The sequence below is a fragment of the Gadus morhua genome, chromosome 15, assembly GCF_902167405.1.
Source record: "Gadus morhua chromosome 15, gadMor3.0, whole genome shotgun sequence".
In the NCBI taxonomy this organism is placed as follows: domain Eukaryota; kingdom Metazoa; phylum Chordata; class Actinopteri; order Gadiformes; family Gadidae; genus Gadus; species Gadus morhua.
The window spans coordinates 23,365,070-23,382,619 of NC_044062.1; the positions used below are offsets into that span (position 1 = coordinate 23,365,070).

At 43.7% G+C, this 17,550-nt stretch overlaps 1 protein-coding gene across 1 annotated transcript in view; it reads right to left on the bottom strand.

Moving 5' to 3' along the window:
* The window catches only part of camkmt (calmodulin-lysine N-methyltransferase), a 153,576-nt gene that overhangs the window by 126,469 nt on the left and 9,557 nt on the right, over nucleotides 1-17,550 (bottom strand). Inside the window, exons 2-3 of the mRNA XM_030378360.1 lie at nucleotides 15,231-15,400; nucleotides 14,953-15,017 (exon numbers count right to left, since the gene is read on the bottom strand). Coding sequence (XP_030234220.1) covers nucleotides 14,953-15,017; nucleotides 15,231-15,400 — 235 coding nt within the window. The remainder of the gene's footprint in view (nucleotides 1-14,952; nucleotides 15,018-15,230; nucleotides 15,401-17,550) is intronic.

A 17,550-nucleotide genomic window follows, 5' to 3' on the forward strand; every position in this document is an offset into this window, starting at 1 on the left:
GGTTTAATAGTAGATGCCGGTTATGTGTGATTTTGTGCCACCTGCTGGCGAAGTGGTGCATTAGGCTTAAGACCAATTACTGTAATTGTCAGTGTGACAACATGGAATGAGAGATCGACACCGGGGACTCTCTAAATCGACGCCACTTCGACCTGGGCGGGACTTTACGTCCTACGTCACTCGCTATGGGTGTGCATGTGTGCGCGTAGCCGTTTGTCTCAGGGATCTGTGCACGAACTCCCTTGCACTACAGGATTACGAGCGTCAGTGTCGTACGCCAGGCCTATTCAACTAGCGGCCCGTGGGCCAAATGCGGCCCCTCTTACTTTTTTTCTGGCCCGCAAGAGGTTGCATGCAAAAAATAAATAAAATAAAGGAGAAACATAGTTGCATGCAAATCAGGTCTCTGTGTGTAGCCGCTGATAATAGCCAGTATCAGTACCCCACAATCAGGAACTGGCATCACTTATTCTGACAATGTTTGGCTCAACCGATACGTGTGAGTCTAGGTTTTCTCATATGAATGCCATCAGAACAAGGGCACGTTGCTCCATGACCTATGAGAAGCTGCATGAGTGTCTCAGGATGAGCCAAGCTAGGCAAACAAGGCAGTGCAATATTTCTCACTGACTCACTGGCTCAAAATGTCTCATATGTACAGTAGTTCTGTTTTTTGATGATTCAAACAACATTGTTGAATTCTAAATATTTCAGAACAAAATCTTTTATAATGATACGATTAAAAGTGAAGAAGGAAGGAATGCGTCTGACAAGTTTATTCCATGTAGTAGTATCATATATATTAAGTTAACACTACTTTAAGAACGATTTATTTGTAGCGATTTATTCACGTAGTTTTACTCTGTGTGGCCCATGAACCCCCAGTGGTTTTCCTTTTCGGCCCACTTGTTAAGGAGGTTGAATAGCCCTGTCGTACGCGATGGAGGGTGGGTGACATTCCTACAGTCTGTGATGATAGGCTATATTTCTACAAATGACATGACGAAACAACACGAACTAAGCTAACATTAGACTATAGCCATACCAGATAACGCCATACCAGCTAACCCTAACTATTTCTATTAAACTCTGAACCACTTTGCAACAGGCAACCGTGTGTTGGCGCGTCTTATTGCTTCCCATGTCTGCGTCTGCATCTTTCCCACTCCTGGCTAATAGTTTAAGCTTTTGTACTGTATATCAGAAGTGATCACCCTGTACCACACTGCTGACTTGTTGATGTTTTGTGAGCACTCAGGCATTTCTCTAGGTATCTTAAGTTTCCTACTGGAGTCATCAAAACTTTGAACTTTGTTATTGTAAGAAATATTGTGTTGCAAAAACACTTTGTGTCTTACCCTTACCGTTACCCTAACCTTAACCCCAGTTACATTTCTTCATCATAAACTACAAGTTACGCAAAATGGCATACAAACATCCAGTCCAATATGAAAGAAAAAAGCTAGCTTCATCAAGGAATCGAACCCCTTATCCCCGCGTTAATTAGTTGTTCTCTGACCACTAACCCATCAGGTTACCTCACAATATGTTTGGTTTTGGTTGGATTCAAAGAGTGGACCTTGGGCACAGCCTTGCCATGCTGCCCCACGGTCAGCCCCTGAGCCACACCGACTTATCAATATACTGGGGCAGATCACATTTATTTTGTTTTCCATACTTTCAGGAAATGGTAACTTGGAAAGTCCAGTGTATACCCTTTTTTTCTTTTTGATATCTTAGACACCCGAGCCTATGTCATTGTGAAGTAAAGTTACAGTTGTTTAAAGGCTGTGATTATGCATACATTTTGCATAAAAATTATATATCTACGTGGTCTGGTCTAATTGCTATGATGGTTTCAACATATGGTCCCACAGTCACCTTTTACATGTGGGCCCAATTTGCACATTACGTCTTTGGGCTCAGTATCAGTTGATGTGATGTTGATTTGTGGGCGTTTGTTCAAGTTGTGCTCATTGCATTAAATCCAAATGGTCTGACCACATGGGTTGCAGTGGGAAAGATATCATGATGATGTTTAGTACAGTATACAAAGTTTCACGCATATTGCACTTTCCCAGTCGAATTTCGACCCTTAGCATCCCTGTCTACAAGCATGCCAATTTATGTCGATCTTTGGATATAGCCAAATGTTACAAAAAGATATACAATAACAATACAAACAAATTCAAAATAGTTCCTACGTATTACCTAAACCCCTTAATCCTAATAATAATAGTAATGATATAAACAAATACAATAGTGTTTCTATGGATTTCATAAAACCCCTATAACAGTAAAAACATGAATGGCCAATGTCAATATCTGACCAGATATGGTAGCTCCATTAGGCCATTCCTGTGCCTTGTGTGTTTAAAACACGCGGACCACACTATATGAGGCTTTATGTGAATAAGCATGTTGTGTAATGGCAGGGCGTGAAGGAGGAAGAGAAACAGAGAGCGAGAGAGAGGGAAAGAGAGAGCGGCCCAGGTAGAGAGACCTCAGCCAGCTTAGGGGTCTTGGCAGGGAGGGGCCAACCGGTGTAGGGTGACTTAAATGGAGAGAAATCCAATAATTTTATCCGTCCAGGAGGAGGGGCAGGTTCGCAGGGGGGGGAGGTTTTGGGAACAGAAAATAAAGACCTGTTATTACTCTTGCTTTTTCCTCCTAGCCCTCATTCATTCCGGGCCGAGGGGGTCGGGCCAGGGCGAGAGAGAGCTCCTGGCCGGGTGGGGCTGAGCTGGTAAAGTATGTCTTTGTAATTAGCTTAGAATGTGAGCAGTGGTGACATTGCAGGGAAGCCCCCTCTAACGCTCCACTCATTTCCTCCACCTAATCCCCCAACAGCTTACTGTTAATAACACACAAGGATTCAGGGACATTGAAACACGCACATACAAAAATCAAAGATACGTTGATGCAAACGTGAATAGCCACAATGACATGGGTGGGTGTTTGACAAACACACACATACACAAACACACACACACACACACACACACACACACACACACACACAGACACAAACACACACACACACACACACACACACACACACACCAAAAAATCAACTGCATTGTATAATAGGCCAAGATTCCATTGACAAGGTGGCACCCAGTGGAGCTCAGTCCTAACTGTGACCAGTCATAAGGTTGGTTTACTACAAGGAATGTCTGGACTGTGTGTGTGTGTGTGTGTGTGTGTGTGTGTGTGTGTGTGTGTGTGTGTGTGTGTGTGTGTGTGTGTGTGTGTGTGTGTGTGTGTGTGTGTGTGTGTGTGTGTGTGTGTGTCCCATCACTTTCAGCTTGTTATGTTTTCAACAAAGAATGGAGATTGTTTACTGCCTTGGTGTCAAGGATGGACAAGCAAGGTTAGTGTGTACTACAGTGCGTACCTGGTAGGTTAGTGTGTGCTAGTGTGTGTAGTACCTGGTAGGTTAGTGTGTACTACGCGTGTAGTTTAGTGTGGGCTATGGTGTGTATCTGATAGGTTAGTGTGTACTAAGGTGTGTACCTGGTAGGTTAGTGTGTACTACAGTGTGTACCTGGTAAGTTAGTGTGTACTAGGGTGTGTACCTGGAAGGTTAGTGTGTACTACAGTGTGTACCTGGTAGGTTAGTGTGTACCTGGTAGGTTAGTGTGTACCAGGGCGTGTACCTGGTAGGTTAGTTTGTACTACATGGTGTACCTGGTAGGCAGGATCCCCTTCTCCTCCAACGCACCACTGAGAACATTCCATCCAATTATTACAAACAGAAAGTTTTCACAACACACACTAACGCACACGCACACGTGGTACCACAAATACCATTTTATTTCCAAAAACATGTAAACAAAATAGAAAAACTGAATAATGAACTGCTTCCAAAGAAAGCTAAAACAAACCATGGAGGGGGAACCACCAACCTGTCACTGACACAACGGTGAACATGTGGGTGCGCGTGCATTTGTCTCCGCCAGCCTCAGTCTAGCATCAGTCTAACAAGGTCCAATTAGCACCATGGCACAGTGAATTAGCATAATTATGCAAACAGTGGTCCACTAAAGGCTTGGCACAAGGGGAGGCCGTAGGGGCCACCTATTAAGGCTGCATGTGAATGCGTGTGCGTGTGTGTGTGTCTTAGACAACATTTTTACCACACCATAATAAATACAGACAGGTTTTTGCAGCATAGCATTGCCCATTTTGAAATAGAGACCCAACTGTGAACACGTAGACGCACACAGCGATTAAAAAGTGAGTTCAACACAATAGTCCTTAAAAGCACCTTAAACCACATTTAATCCCTTCAACAACACTGACAAGAGGTTGAATATATTATTTAAATATACTAGATGATCAATTACTGAACATACAAGCCTCTTAATGTGAAATACGCGTATATCTGTTGCTTGCTGTTGTAAATGAACATGGGCTAACATTACGGTTCATTCACTTATTTAAACAGAAAACAAGTTGGCGCACAGTGTGTGTGTGTGTGTGTGTGTGTGTGTGTTTGTGTGTGTGTGTGTGTGTGTGTGTGTGTGTGTGTGTGTGTGTGTGTGTGTGTGTGTGTGTGTGTGTGTGTGTGTGTGTGTGTGTGTGTGTGTGTGTGTGTGTGTGTGTGTGTGTGGTTTGCAACAATCCCTGCCTTCTTCGTGAACTTAGCTATTGAGCCGACACCCACAAAAGCTCTCATCAAACCCCCCCCCCCAGTGTCAACAAGGCGTAAACCTAGACATTCCCAACACACACAAACACACACACACACACACACACACACACACACACACACACACACACACACACACACACACACACACACACACACTCTCTCTCTCTGGCACATCCTTAGCCACCTAACCCCGAGGACCTGTATTGTGCCCTAGAAATCCTGATGCTGAGCAGGAAATAAGCACCTCTCCAAACCCAAAACAATACCTAGACAAAGCAACCCTCTTACCCACAGTGTTAGGGTTAGGGATAACCCAGCACTCACAAGCCCTCCTCCCGCTGTCAGCTACACGACCAGGAGGTGAACAGTTCAGAGTGACCAGGGTTCAGAAGGCTAGACCTGTAAAGGGCCTGAGATGCATTCAGGACATATGCTTGTGTTTGTTGCTCAGAATTGATTCAAGTAATGGGGCGTAATGAAACGATTTCCATTTCATTTTTTTGCCTCCTAAAGCTGATCGTTAGCCATTCACTTAGAACTTGTTCTACGACTTAGAGTGAATGATTTGACCTTGAAATACTGTAATGAATCATCAGTCCCATTACTTCATAGGATCAATAAAAACAATTCAGCGACAGGAGATTATACCTTGTTTGCATTAATCCGAATGACTCTATTTAGCTAAAATCTCTGGGTGATTATTATCAGTATTGGGATTGCATCGTCTACCAAATTGCTTAACTGCATTACTTGCATTTTTCCCAAAGAGCTCTCATTAGCAGGATGCTCCAGCGACCCACCTGGCAGTACACTGCGCCCGACCGTTTTGAAAGCCCTTCTCTCAGGGACCCTAATTGTGACTCCACCTCCAGCGACTCGGGCCCCAGTGTCAAACCATTGACTCCAGCTCGCTGTCACCTTCACAAACAACCCACTGTTCCAATAGAAGTGCCGCCCAGGTACACAAACGCAATAGATTGAGGGGAGGGGGAGAGAAAGAGAGAGCGAGAGAGAGAAAGGGATACGAGGAAGGATGGGGGGGGTTGTCTTTTCAACTGCCGCCACACATTTTGGAGGGGGCAGGCAGGCTAATCTGGCCAGGCATTTTAGCCTGCTATTCAGGAAGACAAAAACTCAGAGGATTTGGGTTTGTCCACACATCAGGGGAGGAGAGGATTATCAAGATAGTCCAAAAAGGTGAAGTGGGAGCGATTGTCTGGGGTCCTGCTCTGTGTGTGTGTGTGTGTGTGTGTGTGTGTGTGTGTGTGTGTGTGTGTGTGTGTGTGTGTGTGTGTGTGTGTGTGTGTGTGTGTGTGTGTGTGTGTGTGTGTGTGTGTGTGTGTGTTAAGAGAGGGTCTCTCTTTCTGCACCCCCCTACCTCCATCATACATATCCCCGGGGCTCTGACAGGGTCACCTCTGGGCCTTTCAAAGCGTCCTCTCAACCAATCCTAATTGATGTCACGCTTTACTGGAGCCAAACATTTATCCCTACAAAGCGTACTGAGACGGACAGAGACATGCAGCCACAAAGACATGCAGACAGAGAGACATGCAGTCAGAGACAGAGACATGCAGACAGAGAGACATGCAGTCAGAGAGACATGCAGTCAGAGAGACAGGCAGACACAGAGACATGCAGTCAGAGAGACAGGCAGACACAGAGACATGCAGTCAGAGAGACAGGCAGACAGAGACATGCAGACAGAGAGACACAGAGACATGCAGTCAGAGAGACAGGCAGACAGAGACATGCAGACAGAGAGACACAGAGACATGCAGTCAGAGAGACATGCCGAGAGCAGGGGGCAGTGCTCCCTGCAAGAGGCTTCCTACCTCATAGAAATTTACTTATAAATTTGAAAACACGAGTACACACACACAAAACCTGTGTTTGTGAATCCACAGGCTGCACAGACCCATACAAAGACATCCATTAACAATACACCACCTCGAGCACGGCCACCTAGCTCTTTAATTCCTGCCCTCTTACCCAGCCCCCTTCCCCCTCTCCTCCGTCTCTGGCTGTGATAATCCACTAGCCAGGTCTCAAACACAGTTACCCATCTGGCCGTGCTCACCCCCAGCTGGGAGGGCAGGGGAGTGGGTAGATCCCCCATCCGGACGATGGGGGAACAACATTTGGATAAAGTTACGGAGAGATAACAGGAACTCATTTCCTCTTCAGTAATATAAAGGTTTTTGTTTCTAAAATTATTATTTTGAAAATGCTAAATAATTTTGGGTTCAGGCAAGTTGAGTTAAGGGCTCCCAGTACGACATATAGGCAGGGCCTGACCCCTAGTCCTCTGGAACCATCTGGTAAACCCACACTCTGAACATATTCATTGAGTCACCATAAAGAGGGAGTTCATGTGAATATAACAGGATTACCGGGTCTCAGTATCAATAATAAGCTATAAACTAAGCTAGAGCCAATTAACAAGTAAACCTGTCAGGGATTATCATACTGCATATAATATATATATATATATATATATATATATATTAGAGCTGTCAAGCGATTAAAATATTTAATCGTGATTAATCGCATTAATGACATAGTTAACTCACGATTAATCGCAAATTATTTTTCTATGCTAAATATCCCTTGATTTTTTTGTCCCATAATTCTTCTCATTTTAATTCTCTTATCAACATGGTGAAGTGCATCAGCTTGCCTTGTGCAAATGATTTTTTATTGATAACAACATTGGCATATACTGATCAAAACAGGACGATACAAAAAAAGAGCCTATAGTGCAATTAAACGACTGCTTTGAACAAATGTCATTTGAACATAGCAGTCAGGCTACTGCTTCTTTGTTTTGAGCCAAAGAAAAAAATATATATTATTTTTTTTTTAAATAAAATAATTGCGTTAATCGCGCGATAAAAATTTTAACGCCGTTAAATTTGGTTTGCGTTAACGCCGTTAATAACGCGTTTAACTGACAGCTCTAATATATATATATATATATATATATATATATATATATATATATATTGAAGGAGCCATTTCAGCTTATTGTTGGCACGTCATGTCATTTGTTTGGATATAGTTTGTAGTACCATTTATGGACGGTTGGTGTTCATTAGAGGCACAGGGTTGTATAGATGGTACCACTAGCACTTCTGCTACTTATTTTTATATATTTTTATTTTTACTTATCTTATTACTTAACATTGTATTGTTGCTGCTGTGACTGTTGAAGAACCGCCCCGAAGAATTTGTATATTGTGGATTTAGATAAGTATGCATAATAAGATGTAATAAAAGTAATTCTGATTCTGATTCTGATATATGTTAGGGTCATAGGTTACAGGAAGAAGTGGGCCCAGGTAGAGGGAGCATCTACAGTCTTTGTCTGACCAACCTCAATAAACAGTAACAACTAACACTAAACTGCATTAACGTTGGGAATAAGAGCCCCCTGCCTAATCAATTCTAATCACTGTAAAGCTGTACAAAACTGGTTAGTGTTCAGCTTTTTAGCCCCTCGACTATTACTAGTATGCATGTTCTCAATTACACAGATAGCACTGATTTGGGTTTATTTCTTCATACCAAGTAGTTATTGGTATCTGTTTCAGTCACTGCAGTCGCTAGTTTAAACAACATGTTGTTCCTCTCACTCAACTTATCCGTGAAGCAGAGCAAGTAGCTGCTAAAGGTAGCTCCAGGGAGTGGCTCTGCTGAGATTCTGCGGATAATAGGGGATTGTTAATGGGTCAACGTTCAAGCTGTTTACCACCTTCATTCTCCGTGACTTCTGCTACCAAATATCAGATGTTTATGCAGATTATTGGTTAGCGAGAAGTTATCACTGTCCTGCGGTCAAGTGAGCAATTGTTCGCTCAAGCTTGGTCAGGCGTGAAACAGCTGCTGAAGAGAGAGAGGACAAGTAGTACCCACAGGAGGGCTAGCGGTGCTCACTGCAGAGACACATGGAGGTGGATAGGTGGAGCCTCCAGCTCCACCTCTCTGGACCGAGTCCAGCTGTTGGGTTTTACGCTAGCCAATCAACCAAGTTATGCGTATGAGCGTTATAATGAGCTACGCACTATATGAAATAGGCCACACACTGTGGTGTTAAATTGACAAGGTTGACCCTCACTCGGACGCAGAGATTAACCAAAATAGCGCTATACTATAGGAGTCCAGGAAGCCTACCCCTCTCTCATGAGCGATCATCTAAATCTACAGCTGTCCAGAACGAGCTCCACACATCCGCAAATCCATACACCCCATTAGGGCTGAACGATTTTAAGAAAAAATTGAAATTGCGATTTTTCTGGTAGAGATTGCGGTTTCGATTTCAACCACGATTTATTTTCTTTAAATCAAGTTTCAGTATAAATTAATATAACCAATGAATTCCATTAAGGTAATGCAATAATGAAAACTGCTGGCAACAGATTTCAAATGCAAGACTGTTTATTCAAGTACCTAAGAAACAACAACCAAAAAAGTCAAATAAAAAGGGAGCCCTCTTTCTTAAGTAAACTTGCTTCAATGGCTCATCAGCATCAAAATAATTGCACTTTTGTAAAAAAAAACAAAAAAAAAAAACAAAAACGCAGCTTTGACGATTCCAAAATCGTAATGCTTGAGATCGCGATTTTCGGTCGAAAACGATAGATCGTTCAGCCCTACACCCCATCGCGTTATGCTTTAATGACCCTATAATTTAATAATACTCTGTGGAGCTGTATGTGTGTACGCAAAAGTCAGAATCCAGGCTGCAAGAGTTTAGCCAGAGATTACCCTGAGTTTACCCTGAGATTACTCGGCCAGGCCCCTAATGTAAAGCTTGGGAATCGGAGAGCTGGGGAACGACAAGAAAAACCAGGAGACCTGTGTGTTGCTGCTTCTTACATTTCTCTTCGCCTGTATTCTCCTCTTCTTTGCCTCTATTCTGCATTCCAAAGTTGCGTTTGAACTTCTGCTTTCCACTCTTAAATGCAGTATGGATAACACCGCAAAGACTCATTTCATCCTGCCTCCTAAACGCGCTCCCCAGGTGCAACCCCCCGCCTAGAATACACTGAGTATATCCAGTATCTCTAATGTGTCCAATGTCTGATGCGTCTTATCTCTGGTAGTGTGTTGCATGTGTGAAAGGGCAGCTCCGGATCACCTCCGGACTATAATCTCCTATGGGTATCAAGTAGGGATGGGCGTGAGGTATCGATTACACAAGTACTCCTCGTTACAAATGAACTCGGTTGGTGGACAGGCAAACTCGAGTTTGCATATACAGACACAGACAAGTTTTCTGAAGCAAATGTATACATTTTCTGTGTGGCACCACTGGCGCGTGCCGTGCACAAAGCTAATGAAATGTATCAAATTTCTGTGCGGCGCGTGCCGTGCCTTGGGTAAACTATGCCAGAATTCAAAAGGTTAAGGGATGACGGTTACAGCAAACCGCAGCGTAGTATTGAAATACTTTACAGAAATAGGAGATCATAAAGTGAAATGTCAAATATGCCAAGCGAAATTGAGCTACCAGAGTACTACAAGTACTACGCGGCAACATATGCTCCTGAAACACAACGGTGAGTTCGGGAAAGCAGACCCGGCCGCAGCACCGCGGCAAGACGCAGCTGATTCCCGGCCGTGTATAGAAGATCACAACGCTGAGTATTTTTTTTAGTTCATTTGCTGCCGTTTTATTTGCAGCTTTAAATTATTTGCAATGGTTAGGCTACTTGTGTCGTTTTTTTAAAAGAAAAAACGTTACAGGCCTTTGTTCGACGTGATTTAAATTGTGAGACGCATATCTATTTTTGCAAGGAAAATGTGTTTTGAACGTTTGCCAAAATAAATAATGAATACTCTGATAACTCTTGACTGTTTTGATTGAGAATAAGCATTACATGTTTGGTTGGTGATATTGCCGTTCATCATTAGGCCAATTCCTGCTGCAGATGCGTTGCATTCTAAAAATAGATTAGTTTTATTCCTCGATTGATCCTCGAGGAATTCATTCGATCACTCGAGTTTGCAATTTACTACTCGTGTGTGCCCATCCCTAGTATCAAGAGATCATTGGCGGAAAGGCCTAGAAGTGTCTGAGAAGCCCAACACTCTCTCGGACACCGCAGTCAACCGCTGCCCAGACCGAGCTCGCCCTCTGTGGCTAGAGCTAGATGCTGCCTAAACTTGTGCTTGTGATTGAGTAGCGGAGGGGGTGGACCTGTGCCAGGGGTGCTGCTGGACCGAGAGGTGGAGCTGGACTAGGTCAAGCTCCGCCCATTGGCTCTGCAGTGAGCACCCTCTCCAGGAAGGCAGTGTTGCGTTAAACATTTGTACCAAGTAAGGTACGGCGCATCCTGTTCACCCTGATGCTAATCCTCAGAACAAGCAGCTGCTCCGTGAGTGTTTCCGCTCCAGGTAGTGGTTCTGATAATCAGCTGCTGCTACCAAACGTTCAGGGGTTTCGCCAATCATTGGTCAATAGGTGGTCTTAGTTGTCACATCCTTTATGGGGCAGTAGGGGCTCGGATCCCATTGTAGTCTGAATGATTCTCATTGCTTTAGCTCATGAAGGTTTTTTCCCCAACGTAAAGCTAACCGTACTTAGCTGTGTATTAGCTCCACTAGCTCTGAGAGCTAAGGGTTTGATACAACTTGAATTGCTTGGGAATGTTCTGGTTCCCAGGATGTGTTTATTATTTGAGGAAGTGACTCTGAAAAGTAGTAGTTATTGTAATGTTTTGCACATGCTTTAAGTTTGCTCCCATCCCTACATTATTCTTGGATTCTCAGATTGAACTCTTTGTGAACTAATGTTTGATATACTTTGTACACTTGTGTTCCCTTAATAAAGTGTGGGACTGGTTTCATTTCCTGCACTTTTTTTTGTTTCTAAATGTGTAAGCTCACTCTCATTGGAAGAATGCATCCTCGATTCCTCGCCCTCAGGGTTACCCTATTTTGCAGCTTGGGTTTTAATACTTTTATTCTGGGCTGTAGGTCTACAGCAAATGTTCCTTATATTGGCTCATTGGCATGCCGCTGTCCTGCATTCTTTATAAATAAGGACAATGGTTATGATAGTAATTCGAATAAGCAGAGTGCTGTTATTTTCTCTCCTTGTTAATTAGTGTTCAAAATATGAATTGGTAGCTGATTTCCTCTTTTAGCACCACTGTATTCAGAATGCCATGAATCCACTCCATGCAGGCAGTAGGGTCGATTTGTTTTTTTAAATTGTAATTGATTTTAGCTCCAAAACATTCCTTAACGTGGAAACATTGACGCACTCAGTGCGTTTACAAGGGTAAACTTGATAGGATTAAGCCATATAACGACTTGCCACTCGAACAGACAGCTGTCAGGAGAAATAACATCAGTCTGCTAGCTAGTAGTACTAGCTGGTTGGAAAATGAATCTTTTTTTGATAAACATAGTGGAAGGAACAAATGCAAAGCCTTATTGTGAAATGGGCAAATGGAATATCTCTGCACTGCTGTTACACTGGTAAATGAAGATCACTAACAGCAGACTGTGCGTCAATGTGTCTAGGTTTGAGATTTGTTACCAAACAGCAAATTCAAACAGCAAAGAATCCTACTGCTGCAGCTTTAGCTGTTTACTGCATACTCTAAAGCCACTGCATGGCCACATTGATGGCTGAGGATGGTGCCAATGGGGGCATGTCTATCGGATTAAAATTCAAGGAATTGCTGCTACTTACAAGCAGCCCTAAAAGCATCCAGACTGCCACAACTAGAGGGGCAACACGTTGAGGCCCCACCATCAGGTGTAACACAGCTTCAGCAGGACGGGCCGGAAGCCAGGATGACAGCAGGATGATGAGGCCAGGGCTACCAAGGCATCCTGTAGCTTCTATGAGGAGTAGATTCAAGAGCCTTTCACCCCAACTCAACAGAAAGCTTGGATAGCGTTCAGGAGTACAGTCAAGCCAGGGGTCTGCATTGTTTCTGAACAATAGGACGTGATGAGACCTGGGACCACCAATTCAGGGGTGAACCTCAGGTCACTGTACCTCTCTCCACCCCTTGTAGGAACAGAAGCTATCTTACCTAGAACAATGATTTAAGCCCAAGCACGAGACTAGGAAACATTCCTCATTAGGGTGATCTTATACTCAGATGAGGCACAGATGAGAGCCTCCCCTGCTAAACGATGGGTGGAATGAGATATTCTTCTGCTCCTGCAAGTTAAGAGAGGCCGCCCTATACAATACACACTCCTGCTCCAACTTGCTGGCATTTCACTGCAATCTCAGCACTAGTCCCCTCCAGGTGCGGATGAATGGTTTCCACCAGGATCCAAAGTGGCACAGGAACAGACCAAGGTGTCCCCTCAGTGCCCTTACCAACCTGACCCAACCTCAGCCTCCTGTCGGTTGCACCTAGCTAGCATGCATGTCACACAGGACTGAAATGCCATGGTTACCAGTCCTCCACAAGCTCATCACAGCAGTATAAGGTGCATCCCCAGAAGGCAGGACTTCCGTTCACAATGAGAAGGCTGCACCTGGCATGCGGAGCTGGAGAGCCTACCAATGTGCACTTGTCATCTGAAAGGCCAGAGCCTCTCCTGAGAGATAACGTGATGAGGCTATGCATAACTCTAGAGCAGATTCGAACCAGGTGCAGAACGCCAATAAGTGGAAACTCTTTGACTCAGTGGCGTTACTGTGTGCCTATTATATTGTGCTTCTTGAACTCATTACTAGATAATAAGCGGCTGCTATCTCCTCCCACCCATTGTGTTGGTAACCTGACCATGTGGTAACATACTATTGTTTCCTGCCTTGTGGCGGGGACACAGCAGAAAGGTCCCAAGCAAAACACTTTATGCACCCTGAGAATTACAAAATGGTTTACAAAGGCTCTGCTGAACTCTGTTTAAACCCTGGAAAAGGCAGAGCTAGAACTTTTCTGCCAAGACTAGCTCTCTGTGGCCAACTTTGGCAAACTGAGTACTCTGGTCCTGCTCTACTAGCCAGGCACGCCTTCATTAGGAAGCTAGTGGTTCAGGGGTAGTGCTTTATGCCCCTTTTGGCATATAAAAATGTATGTAAAAAAGCTAAACTTCTGAGTCCACAAACATCAATCATGTTATCAGTGCAAGCACTGACTGTGTTCAGACGCTCTGTACATTTTGTTTACCTTGGGGGACCAATGAAAGTGATAGCCCTGTCAGATCAGTGACTATAAATGCTTTGTTAATAGACTTGGTTCCATGTGAAACAAGTCATTGAATTGGCTGTGTTTAACCCATCACTCGACAGAGGCTGCAAGTAAGGCTATCCTTTCCAGACTGAGCACTGGAAGTGTATGTTAACAGCATTAGCCAAACCGATCAGTAATTGGCCTATTATGGTGTGTGTTAGAAGGAATCTGCACTGTCTTAGCAGAGACTGTTGCATGTGACTGATATCAGAGGCATATAGGAATAAAGACTGTTCTTTGGGGACCCTCTACCATGGGCAATCATGAAGTTTGTGACATTGAAAGACATAGAGAGTTAGAACGAGAGCTACGTACGTAACTATAGGTCCATTACTTCTGGATGACTGTTTGAGTTCTCTGTCACGTGGAAGGAGATTCCATTGGAAGCGTGCCCAGAATCCCATGTGATTATATACGTTTGGCACGCTGGCACTGGGGGTCACAGGTGAACTTGTTGACACTCCACTATGCATTCGCGAGGAGGATTAATCCGATGTGAAACACTTCCTCTGGCGGTCATCCAGAAGTAATAGTACCGCAGTATTATACATAACTCTTGTTGGAGTCACATTATGTCAAAGTTGAGTGATGAATCGAACCACGATTGTCAGCCTCTGCCTATTCCTTTCATTCAACCAGTTCTGAGCATCTGATACACAGAGCAAGTTAATTCGTGCAGCGTTTGGAAGGATCTCAAGAAGCGATTCACATTGGCTGTCAGCATTGTCATTCAGAGAAATGAAAATGTAGCTTTGGCGTGAGCCGGATTAATCAAGTTTATTCTTAAACTTGCATTCATTCAGTCCAATAGTCCTATCTAACATCAAATCGTATATATATTTTTTGGAGTAATTATTGTTAATCACATTTCATTGTATTTGTCTTGAATAAATTGTATGTGCTTTGCATGCCTTTATTGACATCAGAGTGGAGAGCCACTTGAAATTGGGTTGAAAACGAGAGGAAATGCAATATAAGAACGGATCGCAGGTCAAAACCAAACCTGAGCTGGTACGAGGCTTAACGACTGTGTAGTTAGTGCACAAAACACACACACACATTAGAAAAGGGTAAAGTACTCACAGACATTGCCGGTGTTGTCGAAACTATTGAGCACTTCATTTACTCTGAGGGGTCCCAGGTTATCTCTAAACAGCACAGAAACACATCAGATTATACAAGTAAGCCAATGAAGTTTTTTTTTTAAATCACTCTGCTAGCTTGAGACATTTGTTGAACACATGTACACATGGACCATGGTACACATGGTTATTGTACAACTTTTCAAAACTAGCAACAGGTTCCCTTCAAATGGGCGTGCACGTGCATGCATACGTGCATAGGCGTCTGTAGTCACACACCTGAGCAAGGCACTATACTCTGGTAGAGAGACACTTCGGTACTGCACCCACTGGTCATCTGAAGGGCAAGAGGGCACGACTCTTGACCTGGTGAAAAGGTCAAAGGTTGCAAATCTTCGGACAGATACCTGCTTGACCCCTGGATTGTCCACCTGCTTCTGATGCAAAACCTGACAGGAATTGAGAATGGGAAGAGAGAATGGAAAATAAATAAGTATATCTACAAGTATATGGTTGTTGGACTGTACAGATAGAAGAATCCCCTTAATGTTTTAGCCCGGTGCCCTTTCAGAAGCCCCATGATACAAACATTACCAAATTATTTGGTTCAGATCGGAGCATGTTGAGATCACGTATGCAATGGAAATAAAGCACAACATTCCATATTCCTTTTGCTTTACATTCTTCCACTGCTACATACACAGATTTTAACAGTTTTACAATACACTGTTACATTACTCTGTGACATTATTACTGCTGTAATATTATGACTGAGTCATTGTTAATCAACAGAAGAGACAATGCCTAATTTATAAAAATCTGCGTAAAACCCTCCCTAAAACATTGCATATGCCCAAACCTCAGAATCTAAGTATGCACAAAAATATTCAGATCTATAAAACCGTGCGGCGCACACCTGTAGGCACTCTCCTTATAAATACCAACGTGCACTCAATTTTGCGTGCATGTACGAGCGAGCACGAGGGCCCAGCTCCTCCCAAGATCGTCTCATAATAGTCCTAAAAAGGTCAATGCTAATTTATCAATGAATATTCCTAGTATATAGGGAGCCTTTGCTGACCTATCAATAAACGGGAAAATGGCTACGCCTACGCCCAAAAAAAAAGCAATATTTATAAACTGTGAAATAGAAGTGCCTCTTACCGAAGTAAAGAACAGGAAGAATATTTTGTTTCGAAGCCTCAGCACAGGGGTATCCAACTAAAATAAAAACCTTGCATGGCAGTTGTTGTAACCGAGGTAAGTTCTACCCCAAGGTCATTTCAAGAAGTATCTTGAATCTCAAAAACCGAATCTCAGAATACCGGCATAGTATACACATAACTGGAAGTGGGCACGGGAAGCCCCCGGCATCGTCCCTGGACGAAAGGGTTGCTGGCATCATAGGGGAAAAGTTGCTTTCTGGAATTGTGTCCGAGGATGAGGGGGAAACAACCGCAGGAAAGCGAGATGGAGAAGCTGTATTAAAGCCAATACCCTTCATTATAAACGAAAAAGGAGACCAAAATTAAATTTAAATGGACTTTATTATTTTTTTTCATTTGTGGTAGATGAAAGCAAGAAGTCCCACAAGACATGTGCGCCGAATGCCAGCATCCTTCCATGCACCAGCCTCAGCGGCGTCCCCCGAATTGTCCAGGCTACAGTGGGTCCAGTGCCACTGCGCCGGGCCTCACCAACGTCCCCCAGTCTCTCCCAGGTTCCAGTGATCGCTCCACTCCGCCAGGCTCAGTTTGCGGCTCAGTGACCTCGGCCCGTGTCCTTATTGATGTTGTGCTGCAGTCACAGAAAGAAACAATCGAAGCCATTGGTAAATGAACTGCCGAAGTGCGCAATATGAGTATTGTCTGACATTTGTGCATTGTAAAGGTATATAAAAGTATATAATGTGTCTTACCTGTCATCAATAAACGCTGCATCACGTGTTCGCCCAATACAACCTCTCTAGGAGCATGCTCCTCGTTCTCTGTGTGCGCATCCATCTTGTCTGGCAATATGGGAGCAGGTGCAGGAATTCCGTTCCTCTGGTCTATGTTGTGCAAAACTGCACATGCCCAGATAGTATTGCAAACCTTTTCAGGTGTGTATAAAAGGATTCCTTCGGACTTATCAAGGCAACTCCATCGAGATTTCAAATGTCAAATGGCGCGCTCAACCACCACCCGGCCTCGCTCATGAACAGCATTATAACGATGCTAAGCTTCGGTTTGTGGGTTGGGGAAGGGAGTGAGGAGCCAGTTCGTCAGGGGATACCCACTATCGCCTGCATGAGAATTGTAGGCTGTAAAATATTGCTGGAAAACCACTCTAGATAACGGTTTTACTCAACCCAAAACGTATCAGTCTGTGCTTTTATAGCAAGTGTGCAGTCAATAGCTCAGATAACATTAGGAAAACTGGACATTGCAGCAAATTGCATTCTAATGCATTTTATGTAGTGGGGCCGGGGGGTCAATTCAATCAAACCACACGGCTGGCAGGAGCGCACTCAGCGATGGCTGTGATATCCCAGGGCCTCATTTATCAACTGTGGCTCTAAATTCTCGCTTAAGAATGAAATTTAGGATGTACTTAAGGA